This window comes from Tamandua tetradactyla, chromosome 9 (assembly GCF_023851605.1).
Source record: "Tamandua tetradactyla isolate mTamTet1 chromosome 9, mTamTet1.pri, whole genome shotgun sequence".
Lineage (NCBI taxonomy): Eukaryota > Metazoa > Chordata > Mammalia > Pilosa > Myrmecophagidae > Tamandua > Tamandua tetradactyla.
This window is the reverse complement of record NC_135335.1, coordinates 38,248,144-38,272,300: the sequence shown is the minus strand read 5'-3', so window position 1 is coordinate 38,272,300 and position 24,157 is coordinate 38,248,144. Positions and strand designations below refer to the sequence as shown.

Sequence of the window (24,157 nt, the reverse complement as noted above, 5' to 3'; positions counted from 1 at the left end):
CAAACTATACCACTGGGGAAACCCCTGATACTGTGTCAAACATTAATAGATGAAGCGCTTGATTTTGAGGCTTGCTCTTGTGAAGCTTATGCATGTAGTGAAGAAGCTTAGCCTACCTATATGTATGCCTAAGAGTTACTTCTGGAGAATGTCTTTTGCTGCTCAGATGTGGTCTCTCTCTCTCTAAGCCTAACTCTGCAAGTGAAATCATTGTCCTCTCCCCTATGTGGGACATGACGTCTGGGAGTGAAAATCTCCCTGGTGGAGTGGGAGATGACTCCCAGGTACTGTGGGATCAACAATGCCATCTTGACTAAAAGGGGGAAAATAAGTATAACTTATAAGGTATCAGTGGCTGAGAGAGTTCAAATAGAGTCTCCGAATATATTGCCCTCTACTGCCCCAGCTTTTCTGGACCAGTGCTATCTAATGAGTGACTCTGGAGATCACTCATGCAAGCTTCAGCTGCACATTGCTACCTACTATAACTTGCCAACCCCCAACTCAGCAGGCAAGAATGCTTCCCTGTCATGCAAGAGGACCCGGGTTTGATTCCCGGTGCCTGCCCATGTAAAAAAAAATGAAAATAAAAATAATAAAAAAAAAACATTCCTGTCAATCCTACAGAACACCTAGGGCAATAAATAAGATTCTACAAAGTTTCCATGCCCTAGGGTGACTTTTCAGAAACCTACCACCTCCAGATGGGTCCTTGGACCAGATACGTTCTGAAATGCAGAGGGGAGAGTCTCTCCGGAACATCTAGTTCCATCCCCAACCCATATTATCAACAGCTCCTTCCAACATGAAAAAAATTTGTGTTTAGCCCAAACACCCTCTAAAGAGTGGGAGAAAGACCAAAGATGATGGTGGAGTTATACAGAGAAAGTGGAGTTTAACAAATGAGTATGATTGTTGAATAATTATACTGATATTTCTTTTAGTCTCTAGTATCTTAAAGCAGCTAGAAGTAAAAACCTAAAATTCTGGAATTGTAACCCATACCAAACTTTGAAATCTGTTCTACAATTAATTCTTAGATATGCTTTGAAATTTATTACTTTTTTGCAAATATGTTATTTTTCACAAAAAGAAAAAACCAGTTGATTGTGATGATAAATGTACAGCTATATGGTGATATTGTGAAACATTGATTGTACACTTCAGATGATTACATGGCATGTGAATATATAATATATATATCCACAACAAAAATCAAGCCCCCCCAAATTGGATTGGGGCTTAGGAAGCCAGGTGACACAATAAGGCTGAGGCCAGGTTGTGCTAGAGGATTTTGGAGGCAGGAGAACCAAGTTTATGCCCTGGGAACCCACTTACAAGCTATGTGGGCCCACCCAACACTTTCAGCCGTGGTTTTCTCAAGCAGACATGGGAGACAATGAGAACACAACCCACGCCATTTGTGACGTGGACTGAATGAGGAACTCTGCAGCAAAGACTGTTGAGGAAGGTCTGCTGGGGCAGTTACAGACCCCTGTACACTTGCCAATCATCAAAGAGGAGAACAGATGGGCCATTGGAAGTGGGCACAGCCCATGGTCACTCACAGCTTGCTGTGAAGCAAATAGCTCCCTGAGGGTCCCTAACCTCTAGGTTATGGCTGAATTTCCAGCTGCCAGCAGGAGACTAGCTGATGCTGATTTGGACTTGGCAATAGCTCCAACTTGAGACCTGAAATATCCCCCAAGAACTCACCTGGCTGCCATCTGGGTTCTCAGATAGGGTTTGCAACATGAAACTGTTTCCCCCCCGCCCCCCGCAGGCAGCCTGGGAATCGAGTCTTGCCCTCGTCTCACCACACCTACATTGGACAGAACTGGCCTCAGTATGCTGGGGTGCTCACTCATCTGGCTGCCACTCTGGGGAGGACGGCGAGCACACGGGTGTCCCCAGGAGGGCTGAAAGCACACACCAGGGGCCAGGCAGGGACCATACCTGTGTGAAGAGGCTGGGTGTCATAACAGCAAGCGACAGGTGCTGTGAGGACAGTGGCAAATCTGATGTGTCTACAGGCTTGCTTCCACCCACAGGCTAAAATCTCAAATCTGAATATATTGCCCTCTACTGCCCCAGCTTTTCTGGACCAGTGCTATCTAATCAAAATACAACGTAAGCCATAGAAGCAAGTTTAAATCTTCTAGCAGCCACATTGAAAAAGTATAAGGAAAAATATGACATCAATTTCATTTAACCTGATGTATCCCAAATATTGTCATTTTGACAGGTAATCAATACTGAGAAAACTGATGAGCTACTTTACGTTCCTATTTTGTACTAAGTCTTCAAAACCTGGAATGCGTGTTATACATTGATGAGAACCAGCCACATTTTAAGGGCTTAATAGCTACATGTGGCTTGTTCTACATACTGAACTGAAGGTTCTAGATAATTGACATTCCAAGCCCACCTGGCAATTTCACACCTCTATGCCTTTGTGGGCATCATTCCCTCTACCTGTAATACCTTTCTCTCCTTTTCTCACCTGAACTCCTGCTTATCCTTCCAGGACCTAGTGCAATGTACCTCTTCCCCAAAGTTGTACACAAATCTCCAGGAAGACGGGTCCCCTTTTCTCCATGTTCTCAAGGGACTTTACACCCACCACTATTCAAACACCTGCCACTCTGGAATATTATTATTACTTATGTTACTGAAAGGTCAAGACCATTTCTGAGCCCCCATCGGCACTTAGCACTTTTCTGGTATACAGTAGGCTCTCAACAGCAATTGTTGCTTTTAAGGGCAATTGTGGGACGATGGTGTTAAGACACCAGGGAAATCTCTTTAAAAGTTCCCCAACAAATCTGTTCTTTTTTGTTTTTGTAGTGGGTCACAATAAAGAAAGTGGTAGAAAACATTGCTTGGAATGTCATTGCTGCCAAAGACAGAAACTCTGAAAAGGACCGGAAAGCTGATTTGGGGCCCTATGTATCTTCAATAGCTATCCAGTTCTTAGTTTATGATCCTCTCTAAGAAACTTTTGCACAACTTTGATAGAATTCTGCAAGGCACTGTATATCTGGGACCAGGGTGGGAGGATGCATGCAGACATCAAGGAATGCACGATTAATTTCAGGAAAGAGCATGGTGCTTTACCAGCCGGGGGTAGCCTGAGGTCCAGATTTGACATCTGGGGGACCAGGGTTACCATTTTGTATAACTCCAGGGGGCACCACAAGGTGATATGAATGGTGCCCCTGGAGTTGAGTAAGTGTGGCCTGTGTATCTGGATGCAGTGGTCCTGGAAGTCCCACCTGTAAATGTCTGTGATATGTCACTACCTTTAGGCATTGGAGCCAGAATAGCAAGAAGATCAGATATAAACACAGGAAACTCAGAACATAATGAACCTTGTGTGTTCACACACACAGATGTTGTCCAACTTCAGAAGAGCTGTGGCTTCAAGTCCAAGTGTAACATAAGTGCTGAGGGACTTGGAAAGCATTCTCCCATAGAAACGGTGCCCAGAGGGAGTGTTTCTTCCCAGGTTGGCATCTAGAATACAATGACCAAGTTTGAGCATTCTCCCATAGAAACGGTGCCCAGAGGGAGTGTTTCTTCCCAGGTTGGCATCTAGAATACAATGACCAAGTTTGAGCTGATGTTCTTGGATCTTTTCTCTTTAATATGAGGAAGAAGATACAAACTTCTTTCTTTGCCCCCTGCTTCTTTCCATCTAGATTAAACAGGGAAAGTCAAAGTTCATGTGGGTAGAACCATTGGCTAAAAGAGGACTTGAGTCAACTATGGCAGGCTTTAGAGTATAAGTCAGAGATCTGGATTTGAATCCTGGCTGTGCTGTGCAATTTCAGACAAATTGCTCAACCTCTCTGAACTTCGGTTTCTTTATCTGTAGAATAATGACATTACCATACCCCCTCCATAGTGTTGTTGCATGGTGTAACAGAGATGGGGTTCATGAGGACCTCACCACAGCCGTTAGCAAGTCCATCAATTAGTTTCTGCTATTTTACAACCTCAAAATAGCAGTGACAAATTAATGATAAGCATTTATTTCTCACTGCTGTGCCTGTGGATTAGCTGGAGCAACTCTGCTCCACTGCCTCCTTCTGGGGCCCAGAATGGATGGGCAGCAGCTACATGGGTATGTTCTTCTCATAACGAAGACAAAAGATAGGGCAAACTCAACTATGCAAGCACATTTCAAACATTTGCTCTACCAAAGTGAATCACATGACCAAGCCCAAAGTCCAGGGACGGAGAAGTACACCCCACCCACCACGGGGCACAGTGAGAGTGAGTTTATATAACATGATTACTGGGGAGCGAGAAGATGGGACCAATACTTCCATCTGCTACAGTAAACAAGCAGAATCATTGTCTAGATGTGTTCCTTCAGCCAGACATTTCAAAGGAAAACCAAGCCGTTCTTATGGCACTCATGCCTTTGAAAAGAAGGTTGTCCAAGGTATGTGGCAGAGGATATACTTATGGAGTAAAGATTCAGGCAGATTACCAAAGAGCAAGTGGAGGGAGACACTACCAGGAGAGGGTGCCCATCCTTTCATCTTAATTTTGGTCCTGACGTTAAAAATCTTGCCCTGGACAAGCACTGAAGGCATTAAAAGAAGTGTTTCTACAGCCACCTGCACACAGCATCCCTGAGCCTGATGTGTGAAGATTGCGAATGAAATTAGGTCTTGGATGGTACAGTCATAGAGGAGCTCTGAGAGTTTAGCGGGTGAAGAACTCATTTTAGAATTAAAGAAGGTGAGTATTGAACTGGGCTTAAGAGAATGAGTTGTATCTGATAAGCAGAGAGGAACATTCATGAAGGGAAAGAATGTGAACAAAAGTGAGTAAGTCTCATCAATACTCAATGGCTCAAGGCAACAGACATTTATTGTTATAGCTCCTACCTGCTGAGGCTGATCTGGGCTGGGCTGAGCTGGTCTGGGGTGACTGGGACGTCTGCTTTAGGTGGGTTTCCCTCGGGACACCTTAGCTGGGGCATTTCTGCTGTGTGTGCATTTTGTTTTCCTTCTGGGGCCAAGAGGAGATCCCAGGTAATGGTGATAGCAGAAGCACAAGACGGCAAGGAGGAATACTCAATCTCTCCCGAGGCTTGGAACTGGCACGTCATCACTCTGCCTCATTCTAGTGGCCAAAATAGTCACATGGCTGAACTCAGGGGCTGAGAAGTCCTCGCAAAGTTACATGCTGGGTCATGTGGTTCCAGGTAAGGGTGAATTGGGAGCATTTACACCAGCCTACTAGAAAAAGAATGGTGGTAGTCACGAGGTAAGTTTTCTGCAGAAAGGGTGGTCTCAGGGGCTCTCCTGTCTGGGAAATCTTATCCCTATGCCTCCTTTCCGGTATTCCTGACATGTGACCCCCCAGTCCTCCCACTTTATATCTCTAGGGCTAAGGAGTGTGCTACCTCCTGGGGCAAATTATTCTGTCATTGAACAACTTGTAGGGAATTCTTTCTGGTGTCTAATTCCTCTTTGCTTCCACTTTTTGATCCTGGTTCTGCCTTACAAGTTTCTGGTTCAGCAGCCAAACCCTCATTTGATGACAATCCACTGCCCAGGGGTCCATCACTCAGAGTGAGGCAGCTGTGGCTGCATTAGCAGAAAGGGGAGCCAGCCCATCACCCACTTGACGGGATGCTATAGTTCTGCTAATCCAGTGGATGCGCCTGACACGCTCCCTTCCCCCACCCTCCATTTCCAATCCTAGGCCAGGTCCTGTTGATTTTATTCCCTACATGCCACTCAATTCCTCTTCCCTTCTCCCTCCCCACCGGCCACCTCCTTATTCAAGCTGACATTATCTCTTGCCTGGACCACTGGAGTGGCCTCTTCACTGTCTACCTTTCCCCGCTCCCAACATCCATTTTCCTATGGGCAGAGTAATCTTTTTAAAATGCAAAGATGCCCATGCTACCCATTACTAAAAGCACTTTCCCTTCAGGCACATCTTGTTTCACACTCTGCGCTCCAGCCGTGGTGAACAGCTTTCAATCTCGTCTGGCCCCTCTTCACCTGGCTCACTGCTCTTCTTGCCTTCAGCTTCAGCTCCTCTGCCACTTCTTTGGGGAGCCCTCCCTGGTCTCCCTGACCAGTCCCTTGGGTACATGCCCTCCCAGCTCTGTACAGCATCTTCTACGGTCTCTGAACTTCCATCCACTTCTATGATGACTTGATCAGCGTTTGCCTCCCCCACTGCTCTGTAATGGTGTGACAAATCAACTGGGAGTGCTGGGATGGCGGAAGTAGGAGTTGATCTGTACCATTTGAAGATCACTGTGATGTAAATGCAACCACCAGGGCAGGTTTCAGTCTCCGAACAACAGAGGCTCCCCAAACTCCTGAAGATTTAACAATCGGCTCTCGTGAGTTGGTATAAGCTGACTCCAATGGGGCATGCCCTGTTTTGCTCCTCAGTGCCCCATAAAGTGCCCGGCAAATACTGAGGAGCCATAAATATTTGAATGAATGAATTTAATATGAATGAATGAACAATGCTAAAGTTTAAACAAAACTACAGGATGGCAATTTCTGTTTCCAGAAGATGAAAGGCTTTGGTTGTTCACCCCAAGAAAGAAATAAGGGAGCCATGATATTTCTGATGTCTACAGACTATTTATATATCTAAGAAACATGTCTATATGCCAGGCACAAATCCAAGCGCTTTACAAATATTAACTCATTTTTTCTTCATAACAATGAAAAGGTAAATGTTATTAGCACCCCTATTCTACAGGTAAGCAAACTGAGGCTCAGGAAATTTGACATAATTTTCCCAAGGCCTTACAACTAGCAGGTGGCAGAGCTAGGCTTTGAACCCAGGCGATATGGCTACAGAGCTTGTGATTTTAAGTATTCTGCTGCGTCAGAATCAGTTTCAGAAATCAGAGGTGGACCACATTATCACCTGTGCCCCACCTGAGTGCATGCGTCTCACGCACACTGATGCGTGCTCGTCCAAGCAGGACACCTCAACAAACAAAAAGAACGAAACGTCAAAGCCCAGAGAGGAGATGCTGGAATAATGGAGGGTTCTCAGTGTGCTTAAAAAAAAACAACCAGGAAGATATATATCCTTTTTATATTATTTTAAGGAATTGGCTCATGCAATTGTGGGGGCTGGCAGGGCCGAAGTCTGAAATCTGTAAGAGAGGCTGCAGGCTGGGAATTCTGGCAAGAATTGATGTAGTAGTCTTCAGCCTGAAATCCACAGGGGAGGCTGGCAAGCTGCAAATTCAAGCAGGAGTGGATGCTGCAGTCTTGAGGCAGAATTTCTTCCCCGGAAAACCTCAATTTTTGCTCTTAAGAATCTTCAACTGATTGGATGAGGCCCACCTACTTTACTGAGAATAATCTCCTTTACCTGTAGATTCTCATCACCTCAACATCTAGGCAAGTGTTTGACCAAATGACTGGACACCTTAATTGAGCCAAGTAGAACCATGAAATCACCCATCACAGAGAGGATGTAGGCTCTTTTGGATAAGGGCAGAGTGAAAGGATAAAGACTTCCAAAGTATTAAAAAAAAACAAAGGATGGACTCTAAGTATTTATTTACTAAATTCAAATAGAAGGAACCTGACCTGACCAAATTTCATAAGGGGAAACATTTAAGCCTGAGAGGCAAGTTTGGGATATTAGTATTTGTACAGTGTTCTTCTCTACATGTGGTCTCATTTCACCATCAAGATCACACAGGGAGATGAGAATAATCAAGCTCATTTTAAATAAATGAGGACACCGATGCTTAGAGAAGTTAGGTGACATTTCCAAGGCTATAGAACTACTCCAACCTGTACCCTCTGATACTGGTTCAGGACCACTTCTCACGCAGATCTCACAGAAGCACAACTTCTTTGAAGAAGTCAATTCCTGGAGTTAATTATGCTGAGCAGCAGTACACAGTGAAAATATAATTAAACCCAAAGGAAGTTCATATAGATTCTGGGGTAATAGCCTAATATCACAATAGCAAGGAAAGAAAACATGAGATGGGATGTTTCTCACTTTTGGTGTAGCTGTGCATTTAAGAAATTGACTCCTATGCATTGTGGGCCTACTGTGTGTAGGGACCAGCAAGGTCAAAGGCAGATTCCTTTCTTCGCTGCCCATTCCATACCCTAAAACTGGGAATCACCTGAAATAAAATGAAAATACTAACTTGGACTTTTACAGTGTGGGGAAATAGCATTAATTTAGAAGACTAGGGCACTGAGATTGTGGGAGAATTCTGAATGCCAGGGTCAGAAATTTTATTTATCCTATAGGTGAAGGAGGCTTTTTCTTTTTTTAACATGGGCAGGCACTGGGAATTGAAATTGGGTCTCCGGTATGGCAAGCAAGAACTCTGCCAGTGAACCACCATAGCCTGCCCTGAAGAAGGCTTTTAAGCAAGGGATATGTCACCATCATCACCACCATCATCACTGTCACCATCATCATCATCATCACCACCACTATCATCAACGTCACCACTAACATCACCAATATCATCACCATCACACTGCCACCATCACACTGCCACTACTGCCGCCACAGCCACCACGGTCACCACCACTGCCACCGTCACCACCACCATCACCATCACCACCATCACCACCATCACCACCACCATCACCACCATCACCACAACCATCACCACCATCACCACCATCACCACCACCACCATCATCACCACCATCACCACCACCATCACCACCATCACCACCACCATCACCACCATCACCATCACCACCACCATCACCACCATCACCACCATCACCACCATCACCACCACCATCACCACCATCACCACCACCACCACCACCATCACCACCATCACCACCACCATCACCACCACCACCACCACCATCACCATCACCACCACCATCACCACCATCACCACCATCACCATCACCACCACCATCACCACCATCACCACCACCATCACCACCACCACCACCATCACCACCATCACCACCACCATCACCACCATCACTACCACCATCATCATGACTACCATCATCACAGTAAAAATAGTACTGTTTACACATTACCTACTATGTGTCAGTCACTGTGCTCAAAGTTTTAGCTGTACTTAACCCTCATACCCACCCTGGGAGGTCAGTATTGATATCATCCCCACTTGACAGCCAAGGAGCCTGAGGCAAAGAGGTCAAAAAGTTCATAAGGAGCAGAGCCTGATCTGAACCCACCTCTGTCTGAATTAAGTTTACACTTATTCTCAACACTCCACAGGATTTTTGCTTTCAAATTTATCCTGGGCAACACTTGGGGATAAAAGGTTTGGGAGCCATCAGCATTTACTTGAGTGGCTGAAGGTATGAGAAAGGTCAAATTTTAGAAGACAGAAAGGAGAACCAAAGAAACAGGGAGCAAAACAGCATCTAAGACAGGCAGTGTCAAGGAAACTATGATGGCAAGAATTTTAAGAAGGAAAGGAGGCAATAACGGTGTAGGATGTTAGCTAGAAGTCAGGCAGGATGAAGATGGAGAAGGAAATGTGGGATCTGCCATATGCAGAGGGCTTTCAGGACTCCAAAAGGTGGCATTTTCAGTTGGAGTAGACATCAGATTGCTGTTGAATGAGTGAGTTGAAGACAGGACCCACAGTAGATAAACTTATTCTTTCAAGAAACGTGACAGTGCTCTTTTCCAGCTGGAATCATGGAGGGTGTTGAAGAGAAGAAGTTCCAGCTGTGCCAGAAATCCTTAAGAAAAAGCAAAGGAATTTTGCTGAACTGAAGATCAAGAGCTTGAGGAAGAAGTTTGCCCAAAAGTTGCTTTGAAACACAAGGAGGATGCTTATTTATGAAAAAGCTAAGCACTCTCACAAGGAACATAGGCAGATGTACAGAACTGAGATTCCAATGGCTAGAATGGCAAGAAAAGCTGGCAACTTCTATGTACCTGCAGAACCCAAATTGGCATTTGTCATCAGAATCAGAGGTATCAGTAGCGTGAGCCCAAAGGTCCAAAAAGTGTTGCAGCTTCTTTGCCTTTGCCAAATCTTTAAGCTCAACAAGGCCTCAATTAACACGCTGAGAATTGTGGAACCACATATTGCACAGGGTTACCCGAATCTGAAGTCAGTGAACAAACGGATCGATAAGCGTGGTTATGGCAAAATCAATAAGCAGCAGATTGCCTTGATAGATAACTCCTTGATTGCATGTTCTTTTGGTAAATATGGCATCATCTGCACGGAGGACCTGATTCATGAGATATATACTGTTGGGAAATGCTTCAAAGAAGCAAATAACTTCCTGTGGCCCTTTAAATTATCTTCTCCCAGAGGTGGAATGAAGAAAAAGACCACCCACTTTGCAGAAGGGGGAGATACTGGCAACAGGAAGATCAGATCAATAGGCTTATTAGAAGGATGAACTCAGATGTCTATGATTATTTTTGTAATCTGGTCAATTAATAAACAGTGACTGCTTTCAAATTAAAAAAAAAGAAACATGATAGGGTGGGGGAACAGAGGAAAGAGCTGAAAGAGGAAGATGGTGGTGGAAAGGGTTTTCTGGGGGGGGCTGGGGATGGGGTTGGGGAGGGATTTGAGCAGTTGTGAGTTAGAAAGAAAGGAGAAGCAGAAGGAGAGTGTGAAGACACAAGACAGGGGGGCTCTTTCTCTGACAGTCCCAGAGGAAGCCCGGCAGAGTGGATGAAGAGCAGAGAGGGCGTGGTGAGAGCTCCTGCACAAGGACTGCTCCAGGGCTGCCAAAGGACAGAGTCGGATCTGGTCATCTCTGTGGCAACTCTAATGACTTTTCTTTCTTTCCTTCTTTCCCTTTCCTCCCTTCCTTCCTCTCTCCCCACAAATGTTTACCAAGCACCTATTAGGTGCTACAGTCTGTGGCTACTACAACGAAAGAGATAGTTTGTATCATTCTTACAATTGAGCGACAGACAGCTATTAAACAAGAAGGCAAATGTGTCGCCACACTATATGACAATACCAAAGCTCAAGAACTACTCCCAATATTCTAGGATGCATTTTCTCATTAGCTCTTCAGCAAAACGAAACAAAACCCAAACAAACAACCCTATAAGGAATGACACTATTGGTATTCCTTTTTGTGGATCAGGAAAGGAGGCACAGAGAGGTCAGATTAACTGTGCCAGATAACTGGAGATACAGCTAATATCAGCAGAACATGAGTTCAACTCAGGTTTGCCCCACTGTCCTGCCTGGCTGTATTTAGAGCAGTGGGTGCAGGGTTATACAAGATGTGTGGGGTGTCTTGCCCTAGGGGAGCCCAATGGTCCCCGAGCGCTGGGAAGAAACCAAGAGTTCCTTTACCCCTCTTCCTCACGGCGCGGCGCACGGGCCAGCAGCAGGGACGTCACCTGGGCGCCCGTTGGAAAGGCAGACGCCCCAGCTCATCGCAGACCTACTGCGGTCTGCGGTTTAACGAAATCCTCAGGTGATTCGTGTGGACGTTAAAGGTGGAGAGGCCTGATCCAGAGCCCACGGATGGGAAACCAGCCGAGGCCCAAGAGTGGAGGCTGAACGTTGCAGAGAGTGATGGCACTCGAGGGCTTGGTGTCTGGGGTCCTGCGGAGGCCTGGATGGGTGCTTCCCCTCTGGTCTCAAGACGGCGGCGAGCAGGCTGTGGGAAGGATGGGTGCGGCGGGTGCAGCAGGTGCCCGGCACCCGCAAGGTGCTCGGCGGCACCTAGGTGCTCGCAGGCCGCCCCCCTGGGCCGAGCCCGGCTGGGGATGCGCGGACGCCGTCAAGGCCGCGGGCCGCCACCCCGCGCGCGTCCCGGTCCCGGCGCTGACCCGGCCCGGCGCGGCCCCTCAGCTCCACCCCCTGCCTCCCCCTCCCGCCCGCTCGCGCCTCCTGAAAAGCCAGCCCGCCCGGGGCGGCGGCGCAGAGCCCGGCCGGCGCACGAGGCAGCCAGCGCGGCCATGACGGCGGAGAAGGCGCTGCCCCTGGGCAACGGGAGGGCTGCCGAGGAGGCGCGGGAGCCCCAGGCGCCGGGCGGCGGGGGCGGCGGGGGCGCGGGGGGCGCGCGCGGCCCGCGCGACCAGCGCGACAAGGCGGTCCACGAGCGCGGCCAGTGGAACAGCAAGGTGGAGTTCGTGCTGAGCGTGGCGGGGGAGATCATCGGGCTGGGCAACGTGTGGCGCTTCCCCTACCTGTGCTACAAGAACGGAGGAGGTGAGGCGGCCCGCGCGCGCTGGGGAGAGAGGCAGGTCGGGGGCCGCGCCTCCAGCTCCACTGAGGCGGGGGGCAAAAGGGGGCGAGCGCGAGACCCTCCCCCCGCCCCCCCATCTCGCCGCCCGCGAGATGCGGGACCCTGGCGGAGAAGCCCCCGGCCGCGGAGCTCCTGGCGCGGGAGCGCACCCCCGGCACGGCCCACCTGGCCCCGGGCGTACGCGCCGCCTCGCACCTGAGCGCGCCACCTGCCAGCTGTCGAGGCCTGGCACGTCGCGGGGTGCAGCCCGAGGGTGCGGAGGCGGGAGCCGGTGCTTCTGGGCCCTGCTGTGCAGGTTTGGGTTTGGAAACTCCGTGGGGGGGAGAACCCAAATTAGGATCTGGGTAGGCCCGGATTGTGAGCCCCGAGCTGCCAGGCTCCGGGCTAGGCTCTACCTGCCTGGTCTCATTGAGTCCTCGTAGGCATTCATCGTCTCGAGGTAGGCAGTGGAATACCAGTTTCGCAGATGAGGAAACTGAGGGTCAGAGATGTCACTCACTTAGTAAATGACAGAGATGATATTCTGACACCAAAGGCCTTGTTTTATATGGGACCTGAGGAGAGGGGAAACTTTGAGGTGAGGCATTGCCGTTTGATTTCCTCCCACGCTCTCATTTGCCCTTTCTGCGACTAATATTTAGGGCCTCGTTGGTAGAATAAGCACCAAGTGGTTTCTTTTACTGCTTTCAGAGTCACCTGCAGCAAAGAGTAAAAACATTGATTTAATATTTGTTTTGCTTAGCGAGGGGGAGGGTGCAGGGAAAGGAAAGGGATGTGAGTGTCCGTTTTAAGTGACAACTTCTCAAAGTCAATTTGGCAGAAAATGCTGCTGTGAGTCCACACACCTCCCAGCCCAGAGCAGGGGCTTGGGACTTCAGGAGCGTCCACCTGTCATGTCAGCAGGACTGCAGGTCTGTGGCAAGGGCCCTTTTAAAACCTATTTAGGTGGCACAGTTTTTCCAAGAAAAAGCCTTGTGCCTGTTGTATTCCCCTCTCCCTTTGCTGGGCTTCCACCCCTCCAGGGAAGCCAGAAACCCGGAAGAAGGCAGGGGCCACATTGCTGGGCTCGGGGGAGCAGGGCTTCCTGTGCGAGCCGCTGCAGGGAGAGTGAGAAGGGTACTTCTCGGCCTCGGCACTTTATTTGGAGACATTGAGCCAGAGGGCACTACGAAGTGGCCACTGGTGTTGGTGGCTTGGCAAAGGGGTCAGAAGGGGGGACTCGGAGACCCTGAATGTGCACCTCACCCTCAGCTGTGAATCCCGCCTCTCTTTGCCAATCCAGCCTTTGTACAGTGTGATGTCCACTGTGAAATCAGTGGAAATCCTCTCGGGTGGTCTCAGTCAAAAATTGTTTTAACATTTAAAAAAATATATACAGGGAATTTGTTAGGCAAAAGTAAAAGTATTTGTAAAAGCAGCATACAGGGTACGTTAGGTTAATTAGAAATTCTGCCACATAAAGTTTAAAAATGAGTCATTTTATTTTTACTCTAACTTGGCAAGACGCTTTGTTGGGTGCAGTGATATCCTGATTTGATTGAATTAGTTATCGTAAGAATTGCTAGCTTTGTGAATACATATGCCCCCAAAAAATCCTGTTAGAAAGTGTTATTTGTTCGTTTCTAGAGGATTCACAGGTAGATTATATCATATTAGGAAAACTGCAATAGCTTGTTTAAATCATTTAGATTTAGAGTCAGACAGTTTACTCTTCTATCCCTTTACACGTATTTTTTTGCCTTCTAATATAGTTGGGATATCTACTGAACTGTTTGACTTTTGAAATGTTTCTACACAGCTCTACTCCTACTTAATGACAACAGTTTGAAAGTATTTCTTTCCCAGTGTGAAACTTCAAAATAGCCTCTTGCTCAGAAAAGCTAAGACTCTTTCACAACCTGATAGAGATGGCCCTGCTATCAGGGTTGATCGAAATTGTTGTTATTAATCCTTGTGCTTAAAGTGACTCCATTTAGCTAAAAGCAATTTCAGTGAAAGCCTTCATTTGGGAGATCAGGTGGTGGGGAATAGCATGTATTTTCACGCTTTGTTATTAGACAGAAGAGAGAAAGAGAGGGATTTGGAAAAATCCCTTTCTGGTTATTACAGCTCTTGTTCACCACAGTTATTTAATTTGTTTCACACAAAGGCCCTGCCTAGTTATTATGTTTCAGGATAGAGGCACTAAGGCTTAGGGTGGTCTTTTCTCAGGCTGATTCGAAGCCAGCCTTGCTGGACAGATTCTTGCTGCAAACTCTTCCACAACTCAACTCCGGACCTAGACCCTGGGTATGCGGATACTTAACTCTTTGAGGCCCGGTCATTACTTACTGCGTATGTGCCTGAAAATGCTTTTCTTTATGAAAAAGTATATTTACGAGTCACTTCCAAAGTAAACAAGAAGAAAAGACTTCCTCTCACCTCACCTGTAGATGTCACTTTAGAATGAAAAGGAAAGACGTGCATTTCAGGGAGGGGAATGAATTTGACCCGTGCTGGAGGAAGGAAATGTGTAAATAAAAGAACGGAGCAAACAAAACACTTTCCCATCGTCATCTCGGCTGCACAACAGTTCTGTGAATTAAGCAGTACAGGTATTAAGTATTAAAGGCCCACTTTACAGATGGGGAAGTTGAGGCTTGGAGATATGAAGTAAACCTACTTGAGGTGGTAGGTAGGTGGGAGCATGAACCAAGGTCCACATTCTCTGACTCTGGTCCTCACAGCAGGAACTTGACCTGGAGCTCAGAGAACACTGCACCTTATTAAAGACTTATTATGGCTTCACAGGAAATGGCGAGGACACTTTTAACCTTGCTCCTTTACTTTGCATCCTTGCAGGAGCATTTCTGATCCCCTATGTGGTGTTTTTTATTTGCTGTGGAATACCTGTGTTTTTCCTGGAGACAGCTTTGGGGCAGTTCACGAGTGAAGGTGGCATCACATGTTGGAGGAAAGTTTGCCCTTTATTTGAAGGTAAGTGTTGTGTCCATCAGGAAATAAAGTTTGACCTGGGGAATATCAAGCTGTTAAGGATAGCAGAATGTGGTTTTGAGAAGGTAGAGAGACTCCATTTGCCTCTTGTGCTCTGTCCTTTCAGGCATCGGCTATGCCACACAGGTGATCGAGGCGCATCTCAACGTGTACTACATCATCATCCTAGCATGGGCCATTTTCTACCTGAGCAACTGCTTCACCACTGAGCTCCCCTGGGCCACCTGTGGGCACGAGTGGAACACAGGTATGGCCCCCAGGGAGAGTCGGTCTGCTGGTCCTTCTGGGAACCTGGGGGCGTGGTGGGATGTCCTTGTCCTCGAGACCAGTCCTGGTCTCAGGTTTTTCTTGTCATGAGCCCTCCGTTTCCTGGGGTCGCCTCACGGAAGCTGGAAGTCATTCTATACCTGGTCTGGTAGTGTTCTGTGACTTGAGCTCCCGGAGCCTGAGCTGAGCACTTGGCGCAGAGATTGGCACGGTTAAGAGAATGTGCATGTTCTTTCCTCTCTTGGCCAGGTACAGAGGCTGAGCCCTTTGGGGTCAGGGTAGGGTGTGAGGAGGAAGCATTAGACTGGGATTCAGAGGTTCAGGGCTCTGATTCCAGCACTGCTGCTTGGACCATGCCCTTCCCCTATAAAATGAAGGGATTATTCTGCATCGAGGGCTGCAGACTAGGAGCCTATAGGCTGAATCAGGCCTCAGACCTAAGAACAGCAAACTTACAACATGTAATTGAGTTGCCCAAATGTAAAACGCAGAAGACTGTGTGTGAAAATCCAGATGTCCAGCTTCTCTTGGAGAAATGAGAAGTTCTGGCCAAACCAGACCCACATTCCTGCCTGGCACCCCTCGGTTGGAGCTGAGCAGCGGCCATTGCCTTAGAATGGGGCATCTTTCCTTTAGTTGGCCACAGTCACTGCTTGGCTCACTTTGTGCAGTTAATTTACCTGTCCAACCTAGATAGATATTTTGGTTCACCACCTCTCTGCTCACCTGGACTAGATACATTTTTAGCTTTTTTTTTATTCAGATATACTATTTGTTTTTCAACTTGCCATCCCTGATAGTTGTCTTTTAATCATGGGAAGGAAAATGCCTGTCCAACCCCTTTCTACACTGGCCATGCCGACAGCAGACATCACTAATCGATAATTGATTATAGCACTCTTTCCTTTTGAGTCTAGTCTTGGCCTCAGAACCCTTCTAAGAAGCATTACAGGCAACCAATGCCTTTTGACTGGAATGGATGCTCATGCCATATTCCATTTACTATCCATGCATGTTATAACTTGTAGTCAGGTTGTGCCTAGAAGTGACCTGTTTTCCCAAAGGCCGAGATATGCATAGGATGTTATATCTATAACAGAAGGAGAAATAGACATTGGATCTAGAAAGTTCGGCAATCTGGTTTTTAGCCCTCCACAACTTTGCCCTGTCCCCCAAGCTGATCTGGTTCTCTTGAGGGCCCTGATTCTTAGCCTTTCTTTGTTCAGCAACCTCATAGTGATATTTCTCAAACGAAAATTCAAGGACATATTCTTGGAAGCCTGTGAGTCCTCTATGATAATTTAATCTTCTATATTTATTTTGAGGATAATCTAAAAATATAAGCATGTTCTGGATCCTCTGCATAACCACCTCTTAACGGAGGATGATCAGGAGATTTCAGCGCCTTTTTGTGGATGTGTTTTCAATTTAAGAGTATGTTTGTGGTAAAGAGGGTAAAAGTGACCAGAGAAAAAAGAGCAGAGAGATTTAATTCATAAATGGTGCCTTGGTACTAAGGGAAGGCCAGTTCAGAACATAATAAGCTACAGGAACAGAGATTTTATAGAAATGTGATCAGAAAAAAAGGTGATTTACAGAATTGACTCTCAAATAGCACGTGGAAGGATAAGCAAACTGAACTCCACAGACCTTCTCTCCTACTTGCCTGCTCCTTTTCTTACTTTTTTTTGTTTTGCTTGGGAAAGCAATTTAATTTTGCAAAATAGCATTACCCTTCACAGCCATTTTATATTAACAATTTGAATTATAGTGGTTCCATAATTTAGTTTGTATTTAATTGACAAATGTTATTTTGGGCTTATGGTTGTATGAATGCTGCTATAATCATAAAGACTTTATAACTCATTTTCCATTTGTGCATGGTTAAATATCATTTTAATAAAAATAACCTCACAACCTTGGATGTCTGAGAAAAATTTTACTGAACAGTTTAAGAATTCCTCTCTCTGAGAGCCTGATAAAAGCTAGGACTCTTCTCCCCAGAGAAAGGCACAGGGACACATGCACATGTTTTGTATGCAGTTCCAGGTTTGCAGATTTCAGAATATGGTCACTACTTGCCCAAAGATTTAGGGAAGAGGCAGGCAACTGGGGGAGCTTATCCCAACAAACTCCAGACCCCTTTCTTCCACTGCTTTGCAGTCTTCTCCTATGGCCTGTGAACCCTGCCATGGGGGAAACATCCCATACAGAAGATTGGTTTCTGCCCCTAAAGGTCTCAGAGCTAATTTAGAGAGGTCACATGCATGAGGAGAGAGAAGTACAAATGTGAAGCCAAGCCCTGGCTGGGTGCTGGCCGCTGGCTGGGTGCAGGGGGTCCCAGGTGGGTGGATGCAGGGAGACCTGCCCTCAGGGAGCTCGTGATCTGGTGACCGAGGCAGATCTGCAAGCGGAGGACTGCTGTAGAGAGACTCAGGTCCCTGGGTCTCCTGGTAGCAGGTGGTACCTGGCAATAACTGTGGCAAAGAAGGTGGACTCCTGGTTTGAGTTCATTCCTAGTTCTGCCCCTCACTAACTGGGTGAGTATGTAGAGAAGAGGGTGGCCGTCCCTTGATATTTCGGAACCTTAAGTTCCACCTTCTTAAAGTAAAGGGGTAGGAAAATGTGATTCCTTGGAGGACTTTTAAACTCTAGCTTTCTTAGAATGCAGGGTGAGAGATTAGGGAAGGTTTCCTGGAGGAGGGGTGGATGGCTTGACCTGGGTCTTGAAGGATGAACCCTTGGATATTTTCACTTGAGATTCCAATTTCCCTTAGTCATCAAATGTCACAAAATGAGAACAGGCATTTATTAGCGTTGATTGGCTCGAATGAGGAAGAAACAGGGATTCTTTACACGTAGAGGCTCACGGACATTTCGTTCTTCCTCACATCTTTATGAGGCAGCTGTGTTGTTAGCAGCCACACTGCTAAAGGGACTAAAGGAAGCCTTTCGTCCCACTCCCTGTACCCACCAGGGACACTGAGTAGGGCTGGAAAATGCCAGGGACAGACCTAAGGCAAAGAAGTGGAGAAGGAAAAGGAGGTGTGGGAACAAGGAGGGAGGAGAGAATTCTATCGGGCATGTTGGGGTGGGGGAGAGAAAGCCCCCCCTCCCCTCCCATAGCCTTTCCCCCTGTTCTAAGCGGACTGAGCCTGCCTCTTAAACTGTCTTCTCTCTAAACTGGATTATTGATTTTCCCTGCAGTGTCCTTTCAGGCGTGTTTACTTGCAATGACTAGGTAAAGCCGCCTGGTTGCATCATCAGCTCTGAACATTTCCCAAAATGCAGCCCTGTGAAGGTTAATTTTCCCGTGTCTCTCACCTTGTTCCCACTGCAGAGAACTGTGTGGAGTTCCAGAAACTGAACATCAGCAACTACAGCCACGTGACCCTGCAGAATGCCGCCTCCCCAGTCATGGAGTTTTGGGAGTAAGTGCAAAAAAGACCTCGTCTCCCTGGGACCTGTGGGCTCCGGTCCCCGCTCTGTGCAGTCGTCCTGGCCCCCGCCCCTTGAGAAAGCCGGACCCCTCCTTCCTCCAGCTTCCCATCCTCTGGCTTCCATGGGGATGGGCTGCTCTGGAAGCCAGAGTGGAGGTCCTTGGAAGTCCCCCAAAGAGGTAGATTCTTTCTTGCTCCCCGATAACACGGTGGTATGCCTGGTCGTGCTCATTAAGGCAAGAAGCACTTGGTAAAATGACGGACATTTAGAAAATTCGTTTCTTTTTTTTTTTTTTTACATGGGCAGCCACCGGAAATCGAATCCAGGTCCTCTGGCATGGCAGGCAAGTATTCTTGCCTGCTGAGCCACCGTGGCCCGCCCTGAAAATTCATTTCTTAGCGAGAAAGAAGATATAGCATGTTTGCAGTAAGCTAGTCTATCTAGCCTGGAAATGAAAGTCTCTGGGAGGACAGGTTGGCTGTCTTTCAGTAGCCAAAGTGTTGTCACGGGGAAACGACATAAATTGACTTTATGGCACTGGGAACAGAGTTAGGCCAAGGGATAGAGGTTAGAAAGTGGCAGGTACCCAGTTTGCTTACGGCAGAACTAAGTTGCATAGCATTGTCTGGAAGTACTCAGAGGGCAGTGGGCACACATCCCTGGAGGTGTCTGACCCACGTAGAGCTGGTAAGAGTTGTCAGGGAGGTGTCTGAAGCCACTGGAATTATAGGCTGTATCTGTGTAGTGGGCATTTTGCTGGAGATGAGCGTGGTTTCTGTAAGAGTTCCACAGGGTCTCTGAACTAGGGCTGCTGCCTATGGTTGTACATGTTGTTCACTGCACAACTGTAGGGGGCATTGGTCGCATTGTGAACTGTGTGCTCCAGGCTTGAGCAGTGTACAACCTGCAAAACTGTATACCCCACGTCCCAAGGCATCAAAGGGCAGATTCCTCTGTGGGTTGAGGGCTGCACTAAGTACTTTCTGAGGCTTTACAGTTTGAAAAGAGCTGGCTTCATTGAAGAAGCATTCCCCACCCTGGAACTAATGGCTAATAGGGAGAAGGGACAGTGCTTTTATGATGATCTTTATTATTTTCCCGGATCCCATTCCTCTCTGTTCCCCTCTAGAGGTCACTATGCTGAATTTATGTTTCTCGTCTTCATGCTTGTGTTTATATTTGTTCTACGTATTTTGTACAGAAGCCCCAAATAGTACCTAGGTCTTTCTTGAATGCCTTTAAATTTTATATTAATGGTAACCATCACTTACATTTTTGACAACTTTTTTTTGGCTCAATATTGGTTTTGAGATTTCTCCATGTTGGTACATGTAGCTCTGATTCGTTTCTTTTCTTTTGCTATGTAGTATCTCATTATGAGAATACGCTACACTATAATATCAACTATCCTCTGATGGGAATTTAGATCGTTTCCCATTTCCCACTGTGATTGATATACTGAGTGAATGCCTTCTTCATGCTTTCCTGTGTACACAAATGAAGGTTTCCAGGTGGAAAACCTAAAAACCTAAGAGTGGAATTGCTGGGCCATGGAGTACATGAATCTTCAGTTTTATCAGAAAACACCAAATGGCTTTATAAAGGATTTGTTCTGATTTGTGCTCCACACAAGAGTGTGTGAGAATTTCCGCTGTTCCCCTTTCCTGGCAGCAGTTAGTATGGTCAGAGTTTTTACGTTTTCCCAGTGCTGTTAGTGCGAAATGGTATCTTGGTAGCTTTTATTTGTATTTCTCTAATTACTGTGAGGTTGGGCATCTTTTCGTATTTTTCCACAATTTGAGGTTCCTCATCTGTGACTTTCCTGTTCATATGCTTTTCTATTTGGATTATTTGTCTTTTCTTATCAGTAGGAATTCTTGATACCTTATAAATATTCTCTCTCTCACAAATATCTTTTCCCACTGTGTGACTTTTCTTTCTTATTTGTTTCTCTCATACATTTTCCATTTATTGACGTCAAATCATCAATCTTTTTCTTTTGGGTTTACACAGTGGGTGTCTTATTTAAGACATATTTTCTTAACCCAAGTTTGTAAAAAATTTCTCTATTTTCTTCCGAAAGTCTTTGAGGTTTTTTTTCGCATTTAGGAATATAATCTACCTGGAATTTTATTTGTGTATATAGTGTGAGGTTGGGATCCAAAGTAATTTTTATATAAATAACCAATTTCCCCAGCAGTACTTACTGAATTATTCATCCTTTCCCCACTGATTTGGAATACCATTTGCTATATATGGTTTACCTAAAAATCTGGTCTGTTTTGGGACTCTTTATTCTGTTCCATTGATCTCTTTGTCTATGTCTGTGTCAACACCACACCTAGAATTTTATACTAAGCCTTAAGCTGGTAAGGCAAGTCCCCCACCTTTTTCTTTTCCAAAATTGTTTTAGTCTTTTAAGTGAATTTTAGCATCAACTTGTCAGGTTAAAAAACAAACCAAAAAAACTAAACAACTTTGTGGGGATTTTGATTGCAAGTATATTGAGCCTATAGGTTAATTTGGGAAAAACTGACATATTTACGGTGGAGTACCTCTGACCATGAACATGGTATTTTTAGGGCTTTTAAAATGCCTTATAGAGAATTGCTACTCAAATGTGGTCCACAGACCAGTAGCATTATCACCATTACATTAGAAATGCAAATTCTCAGTCCCTACCCAAGAGCTACCAAATCATACCCTCAAATAGGGGATCCTTCAGACATGTCAGAGGGGATTTGTGTGGTGGGTGCACCACTGTGGCTTTACTCCACCCCATGGTATCATAGTTTCCCAGGGGACTGTGACAGAGACCTGTTTCAGACCTGCACATTTGAAGGTCTGCAAAACCTGTGTCTGTGCTTCCTCAGATAACCCAACCTGAGCCCCTAGGCTGGATGAAGTCCCTGTGCAGCTGACTGTTGTTTTGTACTATTCTGTTCCTTTGTAACATATGTGGAAAGCCTTAATTAAATAATTAGTTGTGTAATGTATTTGCTCATTTTATTCCCTGTCATGAAGTAGCACCTTGTCTGATTTTAACTCACTAGTGCTGGGCTATGGAAGGCCTTCAATAAATATTTATAGAATAGATGGATGGATAGATGGATGGATGGAAGAAAGGAAGGAAGTGTTTTCTAGAAAATACTATATAAGAACAGTCAAAGTGCGTTTTGACAAGAACTTGTGTTCTCCCTAAGCTCCCCACCCAACCACGTTGATTGCTTCCAGGATCCATTTACAGCAGCCACATCTCCCATTCATTTGGCCACCGAGTGGTGGGAATGCACAGCTTATGTGCATTTCACAGGTAACTACATCTTTTTTGCCTGTGATGAAAGCCCATGGGTGACTAGGCCCATGGTTCTAATTCTCTATTCAGAATTGCTGCAGCATCATATATGCAGGGGTGAGTTCCATATCCTAAAATTACTCAAATGCTTGTGTGACGCTCACCGCTGCATAAGCTGCTCTTATCAAATAGTTCATTGTTTCCTCAGTGATGTACTTGGAACACAGAGGCTGTGTTAGATGTTCATAGCATCCCATGATAAGCTTCTGTAACTGCATAAGTTTGTGAAGGGCTGAAAGCTATGTCCTTCAGCGAGGACATCTGTTTACCTGTGATAAACCCAACCCCCCAAACCTATTTTCCTATGGAATTATTTGGGATCCTTCCTCTCTGTTGGAGATTGAATCGTGTCCTCTCCCCGCGCCAAAGTCATATTCAGGTCCCAAACCCCAGTCTCACGGGTGTGAGCCCATTCAGAAAAAGGACCTTTGATGTTACTATCAGCTAAGGTACATCCAAATTGAAAGAAGGTGGGCCTTAGTCCAGGGTGGCTGAAGTCCTTATAAGCAAAGGAAACGTACAGAGAGGAGAGACCAGGGGGGCATCTAGAAGCTGGAGGTCAACAGAAACTGGAAGAGAAAGGAGATGGTGCTGCAGTGCGGGTTGTTGTGTGATGGAAAAGCCAAGGACAAAGAATCACCAGCTACCAGCACCAAAACCCCGCACCCTTCAGGGGAAAGCATCACCTGCCTGACGCCTCAATTTCGAACTTCTCCTCGTCGCAAAACCATGAACCCATAAATTCCCGTTGTTTAAGCCAACCCAGTGTATGGTATTTGCTTTAGCAGCTGGAAAACTAAAACTGGTTTTTTCCTGGCTGCTAAAACACCTCCCGTCACCCAACCCCTGCATGCTTACATTCCTAAAGAAATACTTTCCTCGGAGGAAGGTCTTCCTTCAATTCAGCTGGAAGTTGACTCTTGGGGTTTTGGAGAGAACTGTTCCTTTTCCATGCGACAGTGCTTCATGGATTGGATCAAGTTTCCTCAAATACATTTCTTCTCCAGTTCTCTCGGTTGTGTCCTTGTGTGGCCTGGTTCACCGATGCCCCCTCTCTGTCCACATCTGCCATGTGCTCCTGTTGTCCTTCCCTCTCTGACTCCAGCTTCAGGACTTCATATCAGAACCACACTGCTTGGTCAGCAGAATAGATGGCCTGGTGGGGGGCAGGGGAGGAATGGGGAGTTATTGCTTAAATAAATACAGAATTTCTGTTTGGAGTCCCAAAGAAGTCTTGGGAATGGATAGTGGTGATGGTAGCACAATACTGTGAATGTAATTACTATCACCGCAGTGTACACTTGAAAATGGTTAAAATGTGAAATTTTGTTATATATATGTGTGTGTGTGTGTGTGTGTCTGTATGTATGTCTTGCCACAATTAAAAAATAAAAAAAGACGGCCTTGGCTGTCTGTCCATTCATTCCATTCACATGAGGAAAACAGTGTGAGGCATTTTGGGGTGCAATGCTAGTCCTCTAGAAGCAGAGGTAACACCTATCCACAGATTCCCATAAAAGCAGATATGAGGTGCTCCTTCCCTGCCCATGACTGGCCATGACTTCATTTTGGCCATGGGGATTTGGCTCAACCCACATCCCTATCTCGAAGATTCATTTACCTTTCATCCTTAAAATTACTGGCTCAGCCAATGAGGAAAGCTTAGGCGGTGGGTCAGCCCTGGATTCTGACTTTGGAGGGAGCCCCATGAGGCTTATGGGGCAGGGGCGACTTGTCTTTCTGAGGTCAGAATTAAAAACCAGGTTATCCTGGTTTCCCTTTATAACTCATGATGTATCTGACATCCATGCACTTAATCTAAAGATGTTTGCAGATCTAAATTCTGAGCCTGTCTCCTCTGGGAGCGTTGAGTGCTGTG

The 24,157-nt window shown here is 46.2% G+C and overlaps 1 protein-coding gene and 1 pseudogene across 1 annotated transcript in view; both read left to right on the top strand.

The window, feature by feature from the left end:
* The first annotated feature begins 9,681 nt into the window (after positions 1-9,681).
* On the top strand, positions 9,682-10,441 carry LOC143645662 (large ribosomal subunit protein uL30 pseudogene; annotated as a pseudogene).
* Positions 10,442-11,916: 1,475 nt separating this feature from the next.
* Positions 11,917-24,157, top strand: part of SLC6A11 (solute carrier family 6 member 11) — a 141,294-nt gene continuing 129,053 nt past the window's right edge. Inside the window, exons 1-4 of the mRNA XM_077116557.1 lie at positions 11,917-12,184; positions 15,063-15,197; positions 15,322-15,462; positions 18,823-18,913. Coding sequence (XP_076972672.1) covers positions 11,932-12,184; positions 15,063-15,197; positions 15,322-15,462; positions 18,823-18,913 — 620 coding nt within the window. The 5' untranslated portion in view covers positions 11,917-11,931. The remainder of the gene's footprint in view (positions 12,185-15,062; positions 15,198-15,321; positions 15,463-18,822; positions 18,914-24,157) is intronic.